This window comes from Primulina tabacum, chromosome 11, assembly GCF_025594145.1.
Source record: "Primulina tabacum isolate GXHZ01 chromosome 11, ASM2559414v2, whole genome shotgun sequence".
Lineage (NCBI taxonomy): Eukaryota > Viridiplantae > Streptophyta > Magnoliopsida > Lamiales > Gesneriaceae > Primulina > Primulina tabacum.
In genome coordinates this window covers 9,261,391-9,285,128 of record NC_134560.1, presented here as the reverse complement: position 1 = coordinate 9,285,128, position 23,738 = coordinate 9,261,391, and the positions used below count along the sequence as shown (strand labels likewise).

The following is a 23,738-nucleotide window of genomic DNA, read 5'->3' as shown; positions in this document are numbered from 1 at the left end:
ATTATTTTAAATCAATGATGCTACCTAATTTAGTTTAAAACATTTGAAATTCTGAATCCGTGGGGTGTACGAGAAAAAAAAGTTGAAAATCATGTGACCATGATTTTTGAACAGTGGGGGAAAGTAATGAGGTAACAGCATCGTTTTTAGCATCTGAAAAGATGGACGAATTTGTTTGAATGGGCGATGAAATTGAATTTAATGGCAATGTTTTGGTGCAGATATGAATGAAAAGCATTCAATTCGCACACTGAACCTGTGACATGTTTCGGAGCATCTATTTATTGACTTCCTTTAGATTCCTTGCAGCTTCCCTCTTTACAAAAGTTAGGTGGTGTCATCCATCTTCTTAATCACCACATTACATACACATATATATACACACACATACATATGTATATCTGTGTGTATTTGTATAGATTACTGATCAAGAATGTGATAAGTAAATACACATTCAAAATGCATTTAAGAGACCCTTTTGGGCAAGGCCTTGAATCCTTTTTCTTGCATTTTCATTTACGAGAGAAATTTATGATATTTACGAGATACTGTAGTTAATTATTTGGGAAAATGATTTTTGGTTCCGTTAACTTGTTTGATTTTTTGTTTTAGTATATTAACTTGGAGTAGGTCTCTTGTGAGAGGTCTCACAAATCTTTATCAGAGAGACGGGTGAACCCTACAGATATTCACAATAAAAAGTAATATTTTTAGCATAATAAATAATATTTTTCATGGATGACCCAAATAAAAGATCTGTCTCACAAAATACGATTCATGAGATCGTCTCACATAAATTTTTGTCATTAACTTGTCAAACTTTTAGCTTTGACGCATGAGGTTTTAATTTTCGACTATTTTGATGTAATTATACAGTTTACACTAAATAGTGTGTTAACAAAAAAGAGGAAAGATAAAAATGCTGTTAGTTGACGTTACATGAGACGAACTCACATTGCTCTTATTAAATTTGATTTGATGCCTGTAAGATTAAATAGTGTACCTTAAATTTTTACGCATTCAACAAAATATATGTAATGTAAAGCTGTCAGGAATCTTTGGTCGACTTTAATTTTGTTACCATTCAATTAACCTTTTCCTAATTCAAATTAGTACATGAAAACACTTAAATTAATTACAAACAGAAGATCGATTTCATCGAGTTCTATGCGTTCTATATATTATTATTTGCCCCATATATATATATATATATATACAGTTTTGATATGCTGCACACCTACCGTGTACACCTATGTGAGCACCGATGAGGTGTCACTCACCCATTAGATGCACAATTTTTCTATATTTCATCACATCCAATAGGTGATTGACACCTCATCGGTGCTCACATAGGTGTGCACGGTAGGTGATTGACACCTCATCGAGATCAGCAGGCGTAGTCAGAAATTTTTTTAATCATAGGACTGATTGATAAAAAAATAAAATGATTTAAATTAATGTTTTAAAATTACTAATAAAAAAACTAATTTATAATCAAAGAACACTTGCAAAACATTTAAAAGTAACTATATGACATACTGACATGAAAAAAAATCTAAACTATTGAGTATATGAGATTTTAAGTGAGCCGCCTTCGAAAAAATCTTGGTTGTAGTAAAAAATATAAGCATATATATAATATATTAAATTTTTTTCTTCATACGAATCTTCTATCCGATCCAACTTATGTAAAATATTATTTTTCAATCAAAGTATGGATCTCATCGATCTATCTCAAAAAAAATATCTATCAGGTCTTATGGTCTCTCGAATGAAACATTGTAGCGCAAAATTACTTCAGTAATGTATTTAATATTTATAAGGCAAAATAAAGATTAAGAATGAAAAACTCGAACTCAGTTATTGAAAGAATCAACAATATACGATTTATTGTTATACATAAGGCGTGACTGTACAAAAACTATGACGTATTAACTTCAAAACACGATTGCTGATGGAATCTGGGGAAAGAGAAAAAAATGCTATGGATGAAGGGTAAAAATTCTCTCTATCAAAGAAAGGAAACGTTGTGAGTAGATCCTAGGCTCGGCAGCAGAAATTGACATAGGATCGAACTTCAAAGATTTGAATGCGCACTCTAGTTTCTTTTTGAGGTTTTATTACTGTAGAACATCGATTACGCCTAGGTAAAGAATGACATCATAAACCTCGAGAAGTTCGACTTCGCATTAGTCAGTCTCATCCTGCGCAAGTTTGTGGGTTGCCTGAGCAGGCATGTTTACTCCTAATTGCACCCTTAACCTGAAGTAGAAAATATAAGCAGCTGAGTTAATTCCAAGATAACCCTTTGTTCAAGCTTGAGAGGTGATGGTAGTTTGTGGACACATACTATGTTCATATCTAGGAAAGGTTAACAGAAATACGCAGTACGCTATGATTTAGAAATATAAGAGCCAACACCCTAAATGACGCCAGGTCGATAAAATATTGTGGGCTTGGCAGTACTAATAGCATTGATCAGGGGATCTAAATTAACTTGAATCACCATCGACAAGTCCTGGGAGTAAATTTAAAGCCTATTAGAAAGAATGGTAACATAAATGCAAGTTAATTACCTTCCTGTACCAGGTAGAAGAAGATCAACTTCCTTGTTACTGATAGAGTATGCTTTCAAAGTACTTCCTCGGATGTGAGGACCAGGAGTTGTGCTGACAGAGGCAGGCACATGGGTTACTAAGAGCAGACCCTTCGGCGGAATTAAGAGCTCTCCTTAAGATATCACACCTCGAAAAGGCAAGGTGTGTCAAGCAACATATAATTCATGAAAAACACAATTTAGAGTTAGCAATGACTATGAAAATAAAACCAAATTATGCTACTCAAAACAGAGAGCATGGTTTATAAACAACTTAGCAAGAGTTTGTAGTGGAAACAGGGTGTTGATAGGAAGACGGAAATAATTGCAACAAAGCTTGTTACCTTACCGTTTCAAAGAGAATAATGAAAAATGATAAGGTTATTATAAATAGATCACTGAGACCATCACAGTCAATAGACTATGTTGTTATCTTATATGCCTTTGCGGACAGTTCTACAATTGCAATAATATTCCAACATATAAATAAAAACCAGTCTGATCTCTAATTTTTTTTTTGTCTCAACTCTAGTTGGCTGCTACAACCTTTAAAAGAAATTACATGTCACCAGTTCTATATGCTCCACGATTCATATTTTAACATGCACTTTTAGATTAGCATCCCCATAACGAGATAAGCAGCCCAAGTTTTTTCCTGTTAAGATGCTATACCTACCACCAACAGAAGTATCATTTGTACGCTTAGGGTTATGCACTGAATCAGGAGGTTCCAACAGCGATTTTAGATGCTCGGGAGCTCTAAAATGCAACCCCAGTAGAAGGCTGTAATCTATGATCTGTAAAGATTCTAAGAATGCACTGTCCAGATATAGTTGGCTGCAAACAACCCATTTGAAAACAGTCAAGTTCATAATAAATTACAGAAATGATTTATTTATCATAAGCAAAAACAAAATCTAAGCAGAAGTATATCCCAATATAAGGTTCTTCAAAATTTAGCAAAAATAAATGTACTGATCATGAAATAACTGAAAAATACGAAGCATGGAAATGGTCAAATATGATTTCTATATGAACTATGAAAATATGGACTTCAAGAATGCTTGGAATTTCTGCGGCATTATCTTCTTCAAACATGTGTCTTGAAGGAGAAGGTGGCATCATCTTCTTCAAATATGTGTTTTGAAGGAGAAGTCGTCATCCATCACGACAAAAAATCCAATGGTAAAACTCATAGAGAAAAAAAAAATCACATACCTTTTGTATTTCTTTGGATAAATTTGATGAATATACTTTAAACTTACAAGATCTTCTTTTACACTTCCATTAGGAACATAACCTTGCTGTGAACAACTTAAACTCGATTTTTCACTACTGCTACGAGTCCAAGGAGAAGAACCTTCACGTAAACAATTTTAATGACTTAATTCTCCAAACCTTTCTCACTGACTTCAAAATCAGTATGATTTCACTAATAATTTACAGCTGGCGTTATGTTATCAGCTTTGGGAATGAGTAGATCATAGCTCCATTGGCCCTCCAAAAACCTTAATTTCTCGAAACCATTGAATACACAGGCAGTGCCTGCTAAATTTAAGTGTCAATCAATGTCATAAAGATAGTGTCCAGAAAAGGTTTTTTGATTTAACATATTATATACACTTCTTTTAATTGAGGAGATTGACCATACATCGAAACAAAAAATCATTATGTGCAAAAAAATTATTCAGAAAGAAATAAAATTAGCCAGTATGTATGAAAGTCAGAAGTACAATTAGATGCTTTACCTAAATCATGAGAGTGAATACAATGTTGTGCCATAGTATATCTGAAAATGTGTCGATTTGTAATGTGTCTTTATGTCATTTACCATGACAAGTGATCAAAACAATCAACTTTCTAAATTGTCATTCTACGTACGACCTATAAGTAGCGCTAGAAGGAATCTAGTCATTTTGTGCAACATTTTACAACATCCATACTTGTACGAAGGCTTCTTTTAAATAAGAGGAAATTCATTTATAAACATAACATCTACAAATTCATGAATATTTTATTGAGAGTTTTTAATTTATCACTGGTTCAATGTAGGTTTGACAGTGTAGTTCTTGTACAGAAAAGAGCTAAAAAGTCCAGGAAGGAAAGATTCCCAAAAGGTTCACAAAGTTCCAATAGACAAATAACCTCAATGTAATATGTCTATGGCTTTTCACTTGGTGTATTTTGGTAATATGTCTCTGTGAGTGTTTTTTCTGCCGCGATGCAATAGGTAGGATTTTGTACATTTACATCTCCTATATAAATCATCGTAGCCCCTAAGTGGCAAAGTATCTCTAATCATGTAAAAGGGACACTGTTTTAACAAAGAATAGCTGTGGGTGGGGTGGGGGCAGAAAGAATGCTGCCTCTGACATCTCTTTCAAAATTTGCCTCTGATGTATAGATGCACATGAAGGACACATGCACTTGAGGCAGATTGGGCACGGCATACTCTGGATACATTAAAAAGAGACGATGAAGGAATTAAATATTTACACAGCCATAGCTAACCTTCGTGAAGAATTAATGAGGCTAGCTAAATTAACTAATTCCGAAACATCAGAGTTATATGATTGACTAGCATCACATGAAAGCCAAAGTGTTGAACAAACGCTCATACTACGAGCATAGGCCAAACAATGTGCTATTAAATCTCAAATCCTACGTGTACACACCAAGCAGCATTCATTTTCATAAGCCAATAAATGAACGTTGCTAAGAGTATGATGAGTAACAGATAATATGATTTCTGAGATAGTTAAGGTTAGGAATATTGCTATGCATATAAATGAAAACTGATTCATAAAGCTGAATTTGCAAGAACTTGCAATGAGCAGCTGAATTATTTACATGGTTTAGAAAAATTTCATGCTTTGTCAAACAAAACTAAAATAGATATAAGGTCTGCTGAATAGGAAGGAATTCACCTAAAAAGTGACTCGCGCAGTGATCTATCCATATAAAACTCATATGTCAAATCAAGATCTTTTAGTGTGGTACTCTCATCTATATCATCTTTATGGGTAAATCTCCCATGAGATGAACCCTTCAAATCATAACGATGTATGTGCAATTTGGTGCAAATATGTTTCCCGTGACAACAAAGTGCACCTGGTTTAGCAAACGTAGTTGCATTATAGATCAATATAATTTGAATTAAGAGGGTAAACGATGTGTTTATATCAAAGAAGTAGTCATAGCATGAATGCAACTTAAAGTTCATGGATATTTCAACCTTTTATGTCCCAGTGCTGTACTATGCACCCCAAAGAATTTAGTTATGAGAGTGTTATCGTGTGCTCGTACATGGTCATAGTAGTGTGGAAGCATCTTCAGTAACATCTACACAAAATTAGGAACCCCTATTAATTTTCCATAAAGAGGTGTGTATAGAAATACATTTCCAGACCAACGTGGTCAACACTATGACTGCCCGATTTAAGAGAGAAAGAGAGCGGGAAAGGGGTGGGGGATATATACAAGTAAATGTAAAGGCCCTGACAGACATAGTCACATAAATTTGATGAACATTTATCATTAGATGTACAATATTATTCATGTTAACAGAAATGCATGCACAAAGGCAAACTAATTTCGATTCTTCAAACCTTCAGCTCATATGTTTTCAATGTCTTTATGACAAATTTGTCATCATGAGAAATATAGAAAAAACTTCCAGCTCTTTCCCGGGTAAGAAAGCTCTCTCAGATCATCACCACCACAGATGGACATCTATAGTCTGCAGCATCGAGCTTGAATAATTCTCTCAGCTTCCTGAAAATGATAAGCCACACAAAAACTAAGGCCATTCAAAAACTATATCCACAATCCATCTGCACGAATAGATGTAGAACACTTACGTAGTTATCGCTGGATGTACCGGTCTAGTATAAAGTTCACAATATGAAATAATAGTGAAGACCATGGGGCAGTAGTCCTTCCAGTAAAAGTCCATAGAATGATGAGACGGAACCTTTACTAGGGAAGTACATTTTAATTCTAGCCTGTTCTCCAAAATCACATGATCTGATTTCACGCATTGGAACCGGTGTGATCTTGCCGATAGTATACCTGTCAACTTCACATAAGATATTTGGATAAGAGATTTCACCAGCAGACCGTACTATGTACTTAACAACTTTTCCTTAGTTAAGAATTGCCAAAAAAAGAAAAAAGAAAATAAAAGAAAAAGGACGCTAATTTGCCTACCTTATACCAAGTTGCAAGCTAAGCATTAGGTAATTGCCCTTCTGGCCATCAAATATGTCCATACATGAACTACTTCTAACTTCATTAGCAAATTTGTACCGATGTTTGCTTTTTCTGGATAGTTTGGAGATGTTTAACTCGTTCTATAATTAGAACTCCTTGAATATATTCCCTCTCATAAGCCACAGTCATATCATCTGTCCACTCAGTTTGACCATCATCAATGCTCATGTGACAGATATTCTCTAGCTGAATTGGAATGGCCCCCGTCACCCAGGTATGTATTCTTATGACCCCTCAAAAAGCTAGATGAAAATTTGTCTGACAGACTGCGCTTAGTTTTAACAGATTCCTCCGAGACTCTGGAAAAATTATGAGATAGCTGCTTTTATCTCTTGCATTCATGTTCTTCAAGATTATGCTTACTCATATGCTTGCTTCCAGCAGGATAGAGCGTTCCAGGTCCATCCTTCAGCCCTTTAGTCCATGTTCCGAAATAGTAGCTTCCATCAGAAAATCTATAGAAGCCAGTCCCATGTCTCGACCCTTTTGACCAAAATCCATCAAATAGATCACCATTGAACCATTTCATAACCCCTCTACCAGACATGTTTCCTATTTTCCAATTTCCAATGTATCTGTTACCGCTGTTCCATGCATATGTACCACTGCCATCGCACACTCCTTCTCTCCAACAAAGATCATAGACATCTGAATTTGGATATTGTTTCCTCCCAATGCCATGCTGAAAGTTCATTTTCCAAGAACCTTTATATAAGGACCCATCAGAACCAATATAAGTTCCAAAACCATGAAGATAACCACCAGAAAATTCACCGTCATACTTAGCCTGTGATGGCCAGATGATATTTCCTCTTCTTGTCATTTTCCCTGCTTCCCAGTCACCCTCATAAACCGTTCCATTTGACCATGTATATTTACCTTTTGTGGGGAAGCATTCCCTTGAAATATCCAAGATACACATCTCCACTTGAAAAGATCTTTTGAAATTCCCTGCAGAAAAAGTTCAACAACGATTTAAGATTCAACGCTCCATCAAAGTCCAAGCACAATTACCAGGAGTAATAGTTAAAAATTCACTACCTGTCAGAAGCTAGCAGTTTATACCTCTCATCATTTCCCATGTCAAATTGCAAAAACTAATCAACTAACCTGCATAATTTTCAAGAAAAACATCTCAAACTCCAAGCTTTACATAAATCAATCAACTGTAGTACCTTGTGAAAATGTATGCCTATACACTAATACGCAGAAAAAAATATTTGTCATCACTCTAGTTTGCTCTCCATATATTCTTTATTTCATTTTTCTGCATCAGCGAGGTAGATAAATCTCTTGTTATTTTTTTATTTGAATGGAAATATTTTAAAGGAGGTAATGATTCACACAGAAACATCATTATTTTGAAAAACCGACTCTAATTTCTATATAGAAATGAGAAAAGATGCGTCCAGGATCATCATGAACTATAGACCATTTACGGCTACAAGCTCTCATTAGCATAAGATAAAGTTTGAAGATCTAACTTCCATTTGTGCCAAGTCAAATGTTATGCGATGGAAATTTCAAATTGGATAGAGAATCAACCAATACAATCCGACTGAAAAACCTACATAACTTAAAAGACCACAAGCATGGGATACAATTTATTGATGCAAAAATTCAGCGTGCGTCAACTGGATTATTATGTAACCTACTACAACACATCAGAAATTGAAGTTTTCTTACTCCACAATATGACCGTAGCACCATCTAAATAACAAACTTAAATTGAGAAAACCAAAACAGAGTAAATCTAAATAATGGCTTACAAGAGAACATATTTCCTTTATGACTTCAATCTAATCAAGTAAATGTGATAAAAGATTACTCCAGTAAATCAGAATGGATTCTAGAATTACCACGCCCTGATATTCAACCAGTTCAGATTACAAGGCAATAAAAAAAGCATGTATATACTGAAATATACAAATATTCTTGTGGCCAGTATGGTTATAAATATTGGTATGATGCAGATTTTTCATTTCGTGCAAAAATTCAGTACCGATTCAATCAATAAACCTACTCATCGTTCGGATATCTCACAATCCAAAAATCAAATAACCGCAATTAAACATCCAACAGCATAATTCGACAACGAATTAACAATTACATACTGTGATTGCTTTCGCTCGTAATCCAAGCACCAAATGACAGTGTCTTTACGTATGGATTAACAATTACTTACTGTGATTACTGATTAACTGCTTTTTGCGTGCTTAGTGAATAGTAACAATTTAGGGTTTGTTATGGATAAATGATGAGATTTATTCAATTATAACGAAGGATGAATGATTGGTCATGATATATATATATATATATATATATATTATATCAGTATTGAGTGGATAAGGACCTTAAGTTGACAATTTATAAAAGGTGCTTTGATTTTGGAGTAGGTTCCAGACGGTCTCACGGATATTTATCTGTGAGACGAGTCAACCCTACCGATATTCATAATAAAAAATAATACTCTTACCATAAAAAGTAATATTTTTTCATGAATGACCTAAATAAGATATCCGTTTCACAAAATACGACCGTAAGATCGTCTCACATAAGTTTTTACCTTGATTTTGTTATAATTGAGTTTTGATATATCATTTAAATTTAGAATTTTATATTTTAATTAGATATATAATTAATTTTGAGATATCGTCTATTTAGGATATTAATTTAAATGGACATCGATTTTATAATTATTACATTCATTCAAATAAGAGAAAACAAATTTTAAAATTATACAATGTCTATCTCATATTGCAAACAAAATAACGATTCATAATTAATTATTTATCAAAAAATATTAATTTATTTCGTACAACTAACAACTCTCTAAATAAATTTTTTTATTCTTCTCATAATAATAACAACACTAAATACGAAAATAATTTCAATATTATCAACAAAACTAATACCTTTTCTTTTTAAGAGTCGCTCGAATAAAATTGATGACAAAATCATAAAACAATATTAAACATTCGTATAAAAAAAAAAGTATAAAACAAAATTATTTCAATAATAATAAAAATAAATTAATACCTGTCAAATACTTCAAAATTACTAATGCTCGATAACCAACCCAGCGTAGACGGAAAACACAACCGAAAACAAGAATTTGTGACAACCTTTAAGAATTTTGCGCAAATGAATGGGAGGAAATTTGCGGAAACATAGAATCTGTGACTCTCTATCACGGATTCTGAATCCGTGACAGTATGTCAAGAATTCATTTGAATCCATGACCTTTTTTTTAAAAAAAAAAATTAGAATCCGGAAGAATCTGTCCCGGATTGCTATATTTTGATAACAATTTCACTTTTGCAATATTTTAATAAATAACTTTTTAATTTATATTATTTTTAAAAAAGCCCTTGAGTGACATGAGAATTACCGGTTGTTATAACCTTTTCGGGGAGTGTTTGCAATCACTAAAAAAAAGTTATTTGATTGATTTTTCACTTGAAAAAAAATCAGTTATGTGTGTTTTAAACTCATATTCTACTTAATTTAATTGAAACTTAGAAACTGGTGAGATGTTGATTCTGCTTATAATAAAGTGATTATGCTAAACAGTTATTATTAGATACATTTAATTTATAAAAAATATTACTCACTTCTGATTTTCAACTTTCACTTTTGTTTTCAGACATTACATTACTCGTTTATATCTTTTTATAACTTATTCATAATTTATAAATTTAATCATTTCTTTAAAAGTAAAATTTGTTGCAAACTACGTAGAAAAAAATCTTATGTTACTCTTGGGGTGATTAATTTGAAATCCATGGATTTCAATTAGAATTTTATTGTTTACAATGAGAAAATAGTTCAAATATTAAATTGACCACATTAATAATTCAAATTAGCTAGCTATAATGAATTTTAAATTATACGGTTATTGTGTGAACTTGAAATCCATCATAATTAACATGAAATACTATATAAATCTATTATGAATGAATTTGAAGCTTACAGTCTTACATCTCCAGCAGAGGCTAATTTACGTTAGGTCCAACGAAAGACCACGACCCCTCTAAGATATTCATTCTTGAAAAATTGAATACAGATCTCACCCCCTCCAATTTTTTTTATTATTTAAAAGAGTCTATATCTCCATGGCAAGACAAAAGTTTATGCAATTGATACACCCACGTTCGATTCAAATCCCCTATCCCATCTCTTTCCTTCTAACTAATTTATTTACTTCTAAAATTTATCGTGTATAAAAACTTTTTACTGTGGTAGAAGTTCGGCCAGTGAAATCGTTATTCGGCGTCTATAAGCCAGGTCTCCTAAAAAAAACAGGACAATGGCTTGTTACAAGAATAATTTTTGGGTATCAGGAGCTCTTCCAGGTTATCCTGAATAATTTTTTGGGCATTAGAATAAATTAAATAAGACTTTTTATTTTGAGTTGTACGGATTTTTGACTTAGAATAAAAGTGTTGATACCTACTACTTACTAGTATGCACAAATCATAGAGGGTAAAAGGTAAAATGTTAGTGGTTTGTAGTCGAGCCTTACAAGGTTCACTAATTTTGATTTAAGGTGAATCTTGACCGCCAAAATATTGATGATAGAATTGTACAAAATTCTTTTGATTTGATCTCTAACACTAATCTTTGAAAACTTATGTCTTAAAATAAAAGTGATTTAAAGTTTTATTTCCTAAGATGTCTTCGTCAAGAAAGAGTTCTCGAGCTAGGAATCAAGATGAACCAACAACATCGTCAATCGCAAGACAAAATAACCTCTTCAACTGTGACGAAGGTCGTCGCTCGGAAGCAAGAGGAAATCGAGAAGAAGAACAACACATTCTACATCAAGAGCAATATCCAAGACATTTCTTTAAAATTCTCCAACAAATGGTGCAGTTCCGTCAGCAACCATGAGCAAAACCTTTAGGAAAAAAGGTCTCGAAAGATTCGAAGAAGCAAGTGATTAGACTTTCGATTGGATCTTTAGGTTTCCGTTTAAGTTCTATGACAAACAAAATAGAGAATATGGGGATCATATTCCTTTAGGGGGGATTGTAACACCACAAAATTTTGAGGTGTTTAATTAAAATTGACTAATTGACATTAATAATAAATAAATAAAAATATTCTTGTAAAATATTTGACATATATAAATAAATGACTTACACATTAATACACTCAAATGTCGACAAAGTTAGAATAAAATACATCTAAATAATATTAATAAGTTAATTTTATTATTATACAAATAAAATTTAAATAAATTGAAAACTACAAACATACAAAATTTGTTTCATTATAAATTAAATAAATAAAAGCAAAATATGCAATATAAAACATTAGATTAAACTCAATAAATTATTACTTAATTCAAAATATTTTATTAATAATTAAAATAAGAGAATATTTATGTCACTAAGTATATGAAAATAAGTGTCAATAATTTAATGAAATTTAGGTGTCAATAAGTTAAAACAAGATTTTTCAACGAAATGTGACTCACTTCCATTTTATTCATGGATGATGCTTAGTTATTTTTTGGCTTGACACTTGGCTAAAACTAAGTGTCAAGCACTTATAATCTCTATAACTCAAATCTTCCTATAAATAGATTCATTTTCATCCGTTTTGAGTGAAAATTTGTGAGGAATAGAATGGAAGAATGAGAGAGAATTAGAGTGAGAAATAGAGAGAAATGAAAGAAAATAAGGTAAAATCAGCAAACTATTTTCAAAAATTTCGAAATAGTTATACAACACTCATATTCTATCTAGAAATCAAATTATATAAGAGATGTAACAATACCGTCGATCGTTTTTGCCCATAAAATCAAGAATCACGAAAAACGGTTTCTGGAAAAAAATTCTAGAAACTTGTTTTTCAGGTAGCCACTTCAAGCTCGATTTACTCCTTCTTCTTTAACCAATTTCCCTTCAGTTTTAAAATAAAAGCTGTTCAAAATATTTTCTAGTTCACAAATGTGATTTTCCTGAAAGTTATCAGAAATAGTGTTTTTGGTCGTCCAAAATGATCTTGACAGTCATTCTAGTTTTTCATATTCTGCTATTTGATTCGTTCCGAATTGTGAAATATGTTCAAGATGAAAGTTGTAAGAAATTACAAGACGCATCTCCTGTAAAAATTTTGGCTGCACGTGGCGGTCGGAGGTCGGCCACGTTCTGGAAAGGATGTGCATGTAACACATGCACCAACAAGTTTCATGAATTTTACTACTTCCGAATGATTCTGCACTATTTTTTGGCATTTTTGAAAATTTTGATTATTTTTGGGAATTGATTTTAATTGTATGATTTTTAAAATAATTAATCAAAACTTTCCGGTACAAATTTTGTATAGTGAAAAATCTCTCAAATGATATTATAAGAATTATATTGGCTTGAGATCGACAACTAAGGTGAATAGTATGTGACCGAGGTGAGATTTCCAACCAGTTTCTTCATATAGGATTTGAAATTTGACCTGAAATTTTTATAATGAATTTTATAAACTAATTATTTATTCATATATTACATCATATTATGCATGTCATAAGTTATTGTTCATATTGTACAACATTTGAAAATCTGGATTTATTGCTTCTTGACTGGTTATCGATCGAATATTACTGATTGAATGACTAAGTGACTGAATGAATTGAGTCTGGACGCTCTATGTAACATATTGCTAGTTCCCTAGACACGTGGCTTCGACATAGAAATGTAAGTCCAATGAACATGTTTAAAACTTGGTATATGGTTCATTTGAACATGACTTCGATCCGGAATATGAGTTAACTTCAGATAATAAATGATCGATTGTACATATTCTACTTGAGTAATTGGAAAAAAAGTGCTACACCGAATGTTGGTGGTAGCCATCTCTTTAGCTTGCACTATTCATTTCAGAGTCCTGAACAGTCATTGCATGTCACTTGACAATGTATTTTCATAATGATACATTACTGCTGGTACATTTCATCTCATATTGAATTACTGCATTGACATATTATTGTTTGACGTGTTAACTATATATAAACTCAATTTATTCCTTCATTAAATCCCCAAAGACTCAATATCCATTTTTTCTGTTTTATTGTAAATTTCAGGACTCCAGATATGATAAGAGATTGGGAAAATGGAAGTGTTTAGTTAGCAAGGTCGTGACGCTTCCATTGAATTCATATATTTTTTTTAATCTTTTGTAAAATCAAAAATTGTTAAAGTTTCCACTATTGCAAGTAAAATATAATGATGATATTATGATTCGGAAGTCCACATGAGATATCGGCGCCAGTGAAGGGAAGTTGGCCATCTTTGCAAGTGGAGATGCTGAAGTAGTTGAATGGTTAAAACCACTATTCGATTTACTCGGGAAGGTTACATACATGGGCAGCGCGGGAACAGGACAGAGCAGTAAAATGGCGAACCGGGGTAGTTGTCACTAGTCAGTGGGAGCATGGTGGGATTAAGTGAAGAGCCTGTATTCGGCGAAAAGGCGGGGCTGAAATATGGGAAAATGTAAACCAACCTATACACCAAGGTTTATATCTAGCGTTACTTGTTAAAAATTTATCAAATCTGCGTTTTGAATTTTTTAATTTTCCTACATTCCTTGTTTTTTAGATCTCGAATTTGAGATTTTTCTTTCTTACATTATAATTGATAAATTCACATATCTATTTTTTGAAACAGTCAACACGATCTATACTTCATAGATGTCATTGAGTCGAGAGGCTTGTAACACAAAACATAATTCTGGATTTTTTTGGTGTTGTTTCTCTTTGTTTTTCAAAAAGTTTTTTTATTAATAAATCTAGCATCACTTACAAAATATGCAATTGTTTCCAATTCTACTGGTTAAGCATTTTGAGAACTAAAGTTCAAACCATAAATGTCACCGTAGAATCAAAACCCTTTTTTTAGGGACGTATAAATAGCCTTTTTTTTAGTTGTCATCTCATTTTCAAATCCTAGGACTAAGATGTTCATGCATCTGAATAATCTCCGTAGATAAATTTATGACACCACGACCAAAGTTCTGTGCTTTTGATATGGTAGCAAATGTTAGATGCAGCAAAAAGGTGGAGAAAAGAAACTACCGCATTCTTAATACAGATTCTACATTTAGTTACCGAAACAATGACCCAATAGATTTCTCCTGTGAACATACATGCTACAAGATTACATGTTTTTACTTCATGGAACAGATATTTACAACATTTATTGCGATTCATCCATAGGTACCTCAGAATATGTACACGAAAGGGTTTCTACATTGGTGCCGTTTTCCTTAGCCTTGGTCCATGATATTCTCCACAATTGCAGCAAACTGAGCCTGAAATGAAAAGGCGAAAACAAACACAAGTTAATGCGATAAATAGAATGAGTATGAACATGCTTTATTTGCTTTGCTACAAGTACATAGCTCTAAGTCAAGAATCGGATACCCTTCCAATATCGATACAACACAAGACATGACATACTGTTGGAATATTTCATGTTTGTAATCTTGATTTTGATGATTAACAAAACTTGTTATTTTGTTTATAATGAATTTATCTGAGTGCGCAGAAACTGGAACTGATCAGGATTCGAACCTGATCAATTATCGAGCCAAAACTGAAGCTATCGAGACGCAAACTGAAAGCGCCAAATGATCGCCCAAATTGAACCATTTCAACTGATATGTCAAAAGACCAGTTCAACTCATTGTCCAGCTCGTAGGCAGTTCAGCAGAAGACATTCAAAAAGCCGGCCAGCTGATGAGGAGCTCAATTGATGAAGAGTCCGGCTGACCAGTTCAACTGAAGCAGTGAAATCAGTTTAGCTGACGAGCCAACTGATTTCACCGAACCAGTTCAAGATCAGTTCAATTGACCAGTTCAGAACATCAGTTACGACTCAATTAATTTGCAGAACACGACAAACTTATTCAATGAAATCCAGCTGTGCGCACTGAGGAAAAGCTTTTGTCAAGTCAAAGGACAATAATAGACGTTGCAGCAGTGCTTAAAGCCAAAACATTCCAGAATGGCTGTCGGAAAGTACAGACACATTTCGAGGAACGAATTCAAATTGTAATGTTCATATTTGATGAGTCTTGGTGTGCGGTCTCACCGTCCTCTATAAATACCAGACCAAGATCATCAATATACAAGTGTGTGAAGATAAAAAAAGAAGAGAAAAATAGGGCATGCCAACTGCTTAGTCTAGTAGCAAAATTCTCAGTGTGTGAGAACACTTTCGTGTTGTATTCATAGATCAGTTCATACACACGCACACTGCACAATCACTCACACATACAGAAAATTGAGCGTAGATCAGTTCATACACACGCACACGCACAATCACTCACACATACAGAAAATTGAGCGTACTGATAAGTTGAGTGAGTCTTGCACAAAGACGGAAAACTTGTGTATGTAGTCTTTGATACATAGACGTTAAACAAGTGTTGGCTGGAAGATGTTGCCTTCAGTCTAGGCTAGGAATTCAGTTAGACAGTAGGGTAAGTCCTAAGCCGAGTGGGTTTGTACAAGGTGTTGCATAAATCAAAGTCTTCTAGTGGATCCTACCCGAGGTGGTAGAAGGGGTGACGTAGGAGCAGTTGAAGTCTCCGAACATCCTCGTTTTCAAACTGATTTGATCAGTTCAAGTTGTTATCAGTTCAGCTATCACCATAACTGAACTGATATATGCAAGAACTGATCCCCTTTATTTCAGTTATTCAGTTTACACAAGTTAAAAGCTTTAAACTGATTAGCTTTCTTAACGAAAGATTATTTCGAGTATTTTCCGCTTGGTTTATAACCAAACTCGATCTAATTCATTGGTGTTTACATTCTTAGAACACGAGCTATTGCAGCTCATTGAGAATATTGTGTTTGAAGCACCTTCAAAAGTGCCCGAACCGATCATCACATACCTTGTTCAATGCCAAAACGCTGTATCCCCATCATTCAGGTGGAAGCCAAGTAGCTCAAAACTATGCTTTTCGGTTTTGAGGGGGTCAAAACTAAACTCGAAAAATCTAGGGTGCAAACTCATACTTCTGGAAAGAAGTGTTGAATAACAAGTATATTGGACCATATGACATTTAATAGTCCTTCCTGTGTCAATCCCTAACGACATTCATCAATCTTCATCCATCTTAAGGAAAGGAATGGTAGCGACAAACAAATGAATTGGATTTGCATTATTCTAGCCCAGTAAGCTGCTATTCTAATGCCTTCATATAATAATTTTCCTTGGTCTCTAAGGTCACTTTAGCAGTGATACGTAGGTGTACAGTCAAGACTGAATAAAGTTCCCAATTCTGATAAATATGCTTCACAAGCTTCAAACGGTTGTGTGCACCTATAATTGACAGCTCAGGTCGAGGCTCAACAACATCGTTCTTCAACATGCCACACTTGCATAAAGAGCATGCCATCCAACTTAGTTTATATAAGTTCATAAGTTCACAATGAGATACTACTGTATTCACCGACGACTTATAATGTGTGAGAGCCCAATAACCATTTTGGGCCAGCCCATTTCACTTTATTAATTAAAACCCAACCCATTTGATAAAAAGGCTTAGCAGATCGCTCAATCAACAGAAAGAAAAGCTTTTCCCCTGCCTTGCACCCTGTCGCCTTTCCTCCTGTTTCTGCAGCATCGCGTAGCACCGCCAGCGGTCGGAGAAGTAGCGCACTAGCCAACAATCTTCTTCCTCCAGTCTATTAGCCTCTTTCCTGCCATGTCGGAAGGTTGCGAGCTCGATCGGCTTGTTTTCCAGCAACTCTGCGTGTGAGCTTTGATAAGGTTTTAGGTAAGGTTTTGGCTTCGATTCTTGGTTGTTCTTGGTGAATTAGTTTATATAAGTTAAGTATTAAGTTTTTCCCAGTTATCCAGCTTGTTTCTGACCATGAACAGTATTTCCGGCGAGCCACCTTCACGAGATCACCGTTATGCATTTAAGCCTCGATTCATCAGGTATTAAACTTGAAATTCCAGGTTTTTGAATGAGTTTATAGGCCGCCTAGAATTCGATTTTTAACCGCTCCGATTTAAATTGTTTTAGTCAGTTGGAATGTAGTATATTTAAGTATATAGCGAATTTATATTGTAGGTTATATCGTTGGACGAGTTCATCAAAAAGTCCTTAAGAAATTACTGTAGTATTGTAAGTTATAGTTGAGGTACGCTCAAACCTATATTATTATGACGCTTATATTGGCGTGTAAGAATATTCAATGGATGTAGTTTGCTAATATGTGTTTTGAATGTTTATTCTGATGCATTCATGCATATATTGTATTGGCATAACATATTGAGTCTTGACTCCTTTGACGGCGATTTATGTTGATTCTGTTGAGATATATTGACTCATCAGAGGGGCAAGTGGGATAGGATTAGCCACATTCCCAGATGACAGCTGGAGACGAGCGACTTAGCTACTCGCATTCCCGATGCTACGTGCATGGAGGAGCAGCAATTTGATGTTGCATTCCTGAAACAGGTGGATATTGTTACTGTTGATGATGCTAGTCGTTTGGACTCCATTTGGTATCCATTATTCCATTGTTACCATTCCTGCATCGCATATCATTGCATTTACTTGGTATTATTACATGTCTTTTATATACGTCGTAATTTTACTGGGTTATCGTACTATGGTCCGACCCCTGTTTTCTTTTATGTTGTGGTTGTTTTTGATGTGATAGCAGGTCATTCCAGGGGATTTGACGCGTCTGGTGGAGCGTCAGCCAGTGGTACCCAGTAATCAGTCTGATGGTGTCAAAGTTCTCAGATATCTATATATATACTAGTTTGATACATTTGCCAGGGAGATGCCTTGTGTAGCTGTATTGTGATGTTTTTATATTGTTTTGGATTTTATTTGTGGTATGTTGTGTCTAGTCCTGGCCAGTGCGGCTGTAGGATATTTGTTTGGTTAATTGTGAACTTGATGTTATTTTCGAGCGTATATTGTTGTTGTTGTATTTTGAAATTTTTAGAATGTCCTACTTATGGGGAGATCATGCCGAAATTTCTGTAAGCCCTAATAAATATTTTTAACTCGTTTTCACTGTTTACACTAATTAATTATTGTTGTTTGGTAATTAAATATTAATTAGAAATACGGGCCCTCACATAATGGCAATTAGTAAATCCTCATTATCGCAACCCCATGGTTCAGGCAAATATAAAATACTTTCCATGCACAAGAAAGTCTTAAGTTCATTGTATATAACCGGAAGAAATAAAGAGCATCATTGATAAAATTGAAATACCTTTCTTCTGTCACTTCCCTCTTTGCAAGCATAAGGGTCAAGAAAACCGGGACCATAGCAGCACATAAATGCTTGAGCGTATGTCCACTCACAATATGATGAGTCAAATTATAGATTGGTTTATCAGCTGCTTCTTCGATCTTAGCTAGGAGATAAAATACTGCAAATTGTTCGATGAAATTGTTGTAATCTTATGAGACAGCTTATAGCACAAGGTAGCAATTAATGATAGAAACCTGCTGCCCCAAGCCAATACGTGGAATGTGTGTACATTGGAGGCATCAATATAGCCATCAGTGGGATAGCAATGCAAGGCACAAACTGTACAACAGCATAAGGTCGGAGGTCATCAAAAAACCTACAAAAAGTTGTCGCCAATGAGACTCTTAAGATATTAGAAAAAGTCAACTCTACAACATAACAACCTGTAAAAGTTCTGCTTCAGTGACACAACAACCATTTAAGACCTTCAAATTCAGCAACACTGATATCGTGTAAAAAAATTGTGTCAGTGTCCAGCTTTGATAAGCTTTAGATCATTCCAACACCTAATCCTTCTTGACGATAGATTTTTATCTTTACTTTATATGTAAAATTATTTACATAAAGGACTGGGCAAAGTGGTGGAACCAGGACCCTAACGGTAAAGGGGGTAAACTTGAAATTATTACAAATCTTAAATACAAAAAATGTTCATTATTAGAATATATTATAAAGTTCTTGTTGTGTACACATATCATAAAAGATTTATATTGTCTTTTATAAAGTGTCAAAAATATTTTTTCTGTTAGTTAATGCAATTGACTTTTATGAATCTTCTTGCAGGTTAAAGCTTCAATCATTGTTTCTAAATTGCATAATATTGATAAATAAATCAATAACAAATTCTACAACTAAATATAACACATGCACATTCTCAAAATGGTGGAAAATACTTTAACATGTTGTTAATAGCATAAAGTCATAATTTTATTAGAAATATGCTATTTTTCCTTTTATAAATTTGAAATTATGATATTATTTCAAATGAAATATTGCTATCGTAGATATTTAAGTTCATGGCATTATGTTAAAGTTACACTATTGAACCCTTAATAAACTTTTTGAATTGTGAAATATCAACGTATGTGTAGTTAGCCAAAAAATTTCAAAATTTGAGGGTGTGCAAAGGCAACATGGCTTCGCCAATCCTCGGGCCTAGATCATTATATAAAAAGCCTTAGCTATTGATTACAGTATAAATGAAAGCTTGTTTAAACTGCATAGCAGACTAAAAATCAATTTTTTTACCACTGTATAACACATTCAACCACAGCGGATACATGTAAACTAATGTTACTTCACATTCCTCCTCCCATTAATTGCTCTGACTTGCAACTTATGGCAACCAAACATGTGACATTGATTGAGCATATGCATCATATGAAAATTATATATATTAGAAACTTTGAGTGTGACGTTTCAATTGTCTCACAAGCAATGACACGGGACAGTAGGAAATTGCTGCCATTCAACAGATTACTAGGTAGGGAAAAAAAATTATTTTTGAGTAAAGAGAGGCAATGCTTACCTCCAATACAAAATGCTGACCACACCTGCCAAGATGAGAGGGACAATGGAAAAAGTTCCCTTGCGTGCATCTACTCTCTCAATAATAAAGATCGCAATAATGGACGTAAATGCCACAGTCATCTGTGATAATTGTAGTTCAAGTGTCAAAGGCTAAACTTGCAACATAAAAACAATCAATTCGCTCAAATACAAGTCATGCAGTTGGCATCACATAAAAACTTACAGGTAAACGGTCCCAAACTAGGCGAGAGTCATCAGGCCTGAGGTGATAGTAAGTTGAGCCAAAAGCAACAGCTGCCACACCGATGAAAAAAAATGTCCAACCACATAGTTCACCCTGCAAACTTTTGATGCATCCATCCGCACACAAATTTTTATCACCCCTAAAGCTCAATGTAAATTATCATCACATGCGGCCTAATTTGGGATGAAAAGCAAGAACATTCACATTACCTTAACTTAAAATAATTCCCATAATAGCATAGTACAAGGCCTATTACACCAACAACGAAGAAGGGGAAATTGGAAATCACATTCAATGTATTCGGTATACCTGAAAATCGAACTAAACAATCAAATTAAGCATCAACCCCATCCAAGGTTTTGATATATTTCATACTATTCATACAAACAATGGCTATGTACTCTAACACAAACAAAACCAAATCAATTCCAGTATGGCACTGCAAATTAAGGGACTTCTCCAGAATCAGAAACAACTAGAACCAAGTTTTAAAGTGGAATCTAACTCTACCAGCTATCACATCGAAAAAGAAAAAAAGAGCAAGAGCACAAACTGGGGAGCAGCCGGTGCGAGCGATTTGCTTACACCGAAGTAATAGATTTTGAAGATTTAATACACAACTAATCCAAGTAATTAAGCTTCGACGTCTCAAAACACGTTGTTGCTAAGCACAAACAACGATCGAACATTAAACAGAAGATAGAATATAGAAGACAAATAACTATTCCTAATTCAACGAAGAAGCAAAAAAAATCCATCAACCAAAACACAACCAAAATATGTGCGTTGATCAGCGAAATCGTGGTACTCTTGAGACTGAGGAATTGCAGGAGTGATTGACATTAGTGCAACGAAACACAGGACCGCAACTCCCCAAACTAACGCCGTCCGTTTCCTCATCTCTCCGCGCCTGCAGAAATCGAGAACCCTGGGGAAAATCCAATGGCAGGAAATAGGATCAAAGGGAAAAATCCATCGGCGAAATGGAATCGATGATGCCGGACTTTGCCATTTTTTGTTGCCAGACGGGACTGGAGTCAATTTTTCTTTCACCCTTCAATTATTTATTTATTTTATTTTCTATTCATTTTGTTTATCACTTATCTATCCTATTATATTAAGACCGATGGGACACTAACTTTTTAATTTCAACACGTATTTTTATTTTTTTTATTTCAACAATTCAAATATCAATTGTTAAATTTCATTTTAGTTTATCTGTAATAATAAAAAAAATTATATATACACATCGGATGTGCAGAGCAACTAATTTAATTAATCAATCTCCCCTTCCTATTTCCTTCCTTGTATTTAATTAATTTTGCACTTGCATTAACAATCTATTTTATTTTATATATATACATATATATATATATATATATATATATATATAAATACTCTGGTTAAAAGAATAGAAATTAAATTTAGAAATTTTAAAAATCAAATTTAAAATATCTTGTTTATAATTTGTATCAATAATCAATTATGATCCCTAGATTTAAGTGATTTTAATATATATTAGTACTCATATGTACGTTTTGTGAGCTTATACAATCTATATATACAACTACTCTTGTCAAAAAATTAGAAATTAATTTGGAAAATTGAAAATTTAAAAATTTAATTTTTTTTTCATGATTTCATAAATTAATTTTTTTATCCCAAAGATAAAGATCCCAGATAATCAATGATGATGTGGTTGAGGTATTGTTATAAGAGTAAGGGTATTTTAGAAATTTTACAAAATAGACTATGATATTATTGTGCATCCATTAGACTCAACTTTAATACATAGTGTAAGACTAGTTATTGCATTGCATATTTTAACAATTATTTTTTTACATATAAATATCTTTTAAAAAAATGGAAATTAAATATGGAAAAATTAAAAATCAAATGCATTTTTTTTTTCTGATTTTTATTCCAAAGATACATATCTTAGTTCAGCAGTGATCATGTGATTGTGTTGAATAAAGAATGAAATGTTTGGGGTATTGTTATAAGAAATAGAGGTATTTTAGGTATTCTAAAAAATAAAAAATGACATTATTTTTTCACTATTAGACCAAAATTTAACAATATATTATAGCTAGCAAAGTAGATTTTATGTGAGACAATCTCACGAATTTATGTCAATGATATATGTCGACTCGATTCATATCTAGATTGAAAATTAATAATTTTAACATAAAAAATAATAATTTTTCATGAGTCGGATCATATAGGAGATCTATATTACTCGTGATATGGTCTCATAGGAGTTGGTGTGTGTATATATATAAGTTAAGGTCTTTAGCAGTCCGACATTGTGATACCAATAAATTTATATTTTACTCATAACTACCATATCTTATCAACTTAAAAGAAAATTCACGTATTATCTCTACAAATTACATGTTTAACATAGTGGTATCATTGTTAATTTGTTTTCCAAATAACAATTTTTGAACTATAACAAATATTATCAAACTGTTTCAGGGACAATTTCTATTTTGTGTATTTACAGATCTAGTTGATTTACTCTCTCGAGTTGGACAACTTAAGCTGGATGATATCCCTTTTCATTCAAGACCTAGCTGGACTTGTTTAGCTAGTTATTCCACTGACAAGTTACTTATCTAGACCTAAGACATACATCTCTAGATGAATTGCTTACTTGACCAGCCAACCATTCTGAAGTCAAGATGGATGTGTTCGAGACGAAGACTCACTGCAGTCTTTCTCATAAGATCAACATTTCAGAACAGTCTCTTTCCACATATGGAATAATGCCAATGAGCATTAATTATTGGGTACTA

At 33.5% G+C, this 23,738-nt stretch overlaps 1 protein-coding gene, 1 long non-coding RNA gene and 1 pseudogene across 2 annotated transcripts; 1 reads left to right on the top strand and 2 right to left on the bottom strand.

The window, feature by feature from the left end:
• Nucleotides 1-1,835: 1,835 nt before the first annotated feature.
• LOC142517763 (phosphatidylinositol 4-phosphate 5-kinase 1-like) lies at nt 1,836-9,136 on the bottom strand (annotated as a pseudogene).
• On the top strand, nt 3,430-4,636 carry LOC142517764 (uncharacterized). The gene is made up of 2 exons (XR_012813389.1): nt 3,430-3,711; nt 3,752-4,636. It is a non-coding gene; the product is annotated as an uncharacterized LOC142517764 (long non-coding RNA).
• A 5,792-nt stretch (nt 9,137-14,928) lies between the features above and the next one.
• LOC142518251 (uncharacterized) lies at nt 14,929-22,004 on the bottom strand. Its single transcript, XM_075620997.1, has 7 exons — nt 21,714-22,004; nt 21,150-21,249; nt 20,920-21,040; nt 20,695-20,816; nt 19,361-19,482; nt 19,125-19,284; nt 14,929-15,181 (listed from the first exon to the last, which is right to left on the bottom strand). Exons 1-7 carry the CDS (start codon nt 21,838-21,840, stop codon nt 15,067-15,069), a joined length of 867 nt encoding a protein of 288 aa, XP_075477112.1. The 5' UTR covers nt 21,841-22,004; the 3' UTR covers nt 14,929-15,066.
• Nucleotides 22,005-23,738: the final 1,734 nt, after the last annotated feature.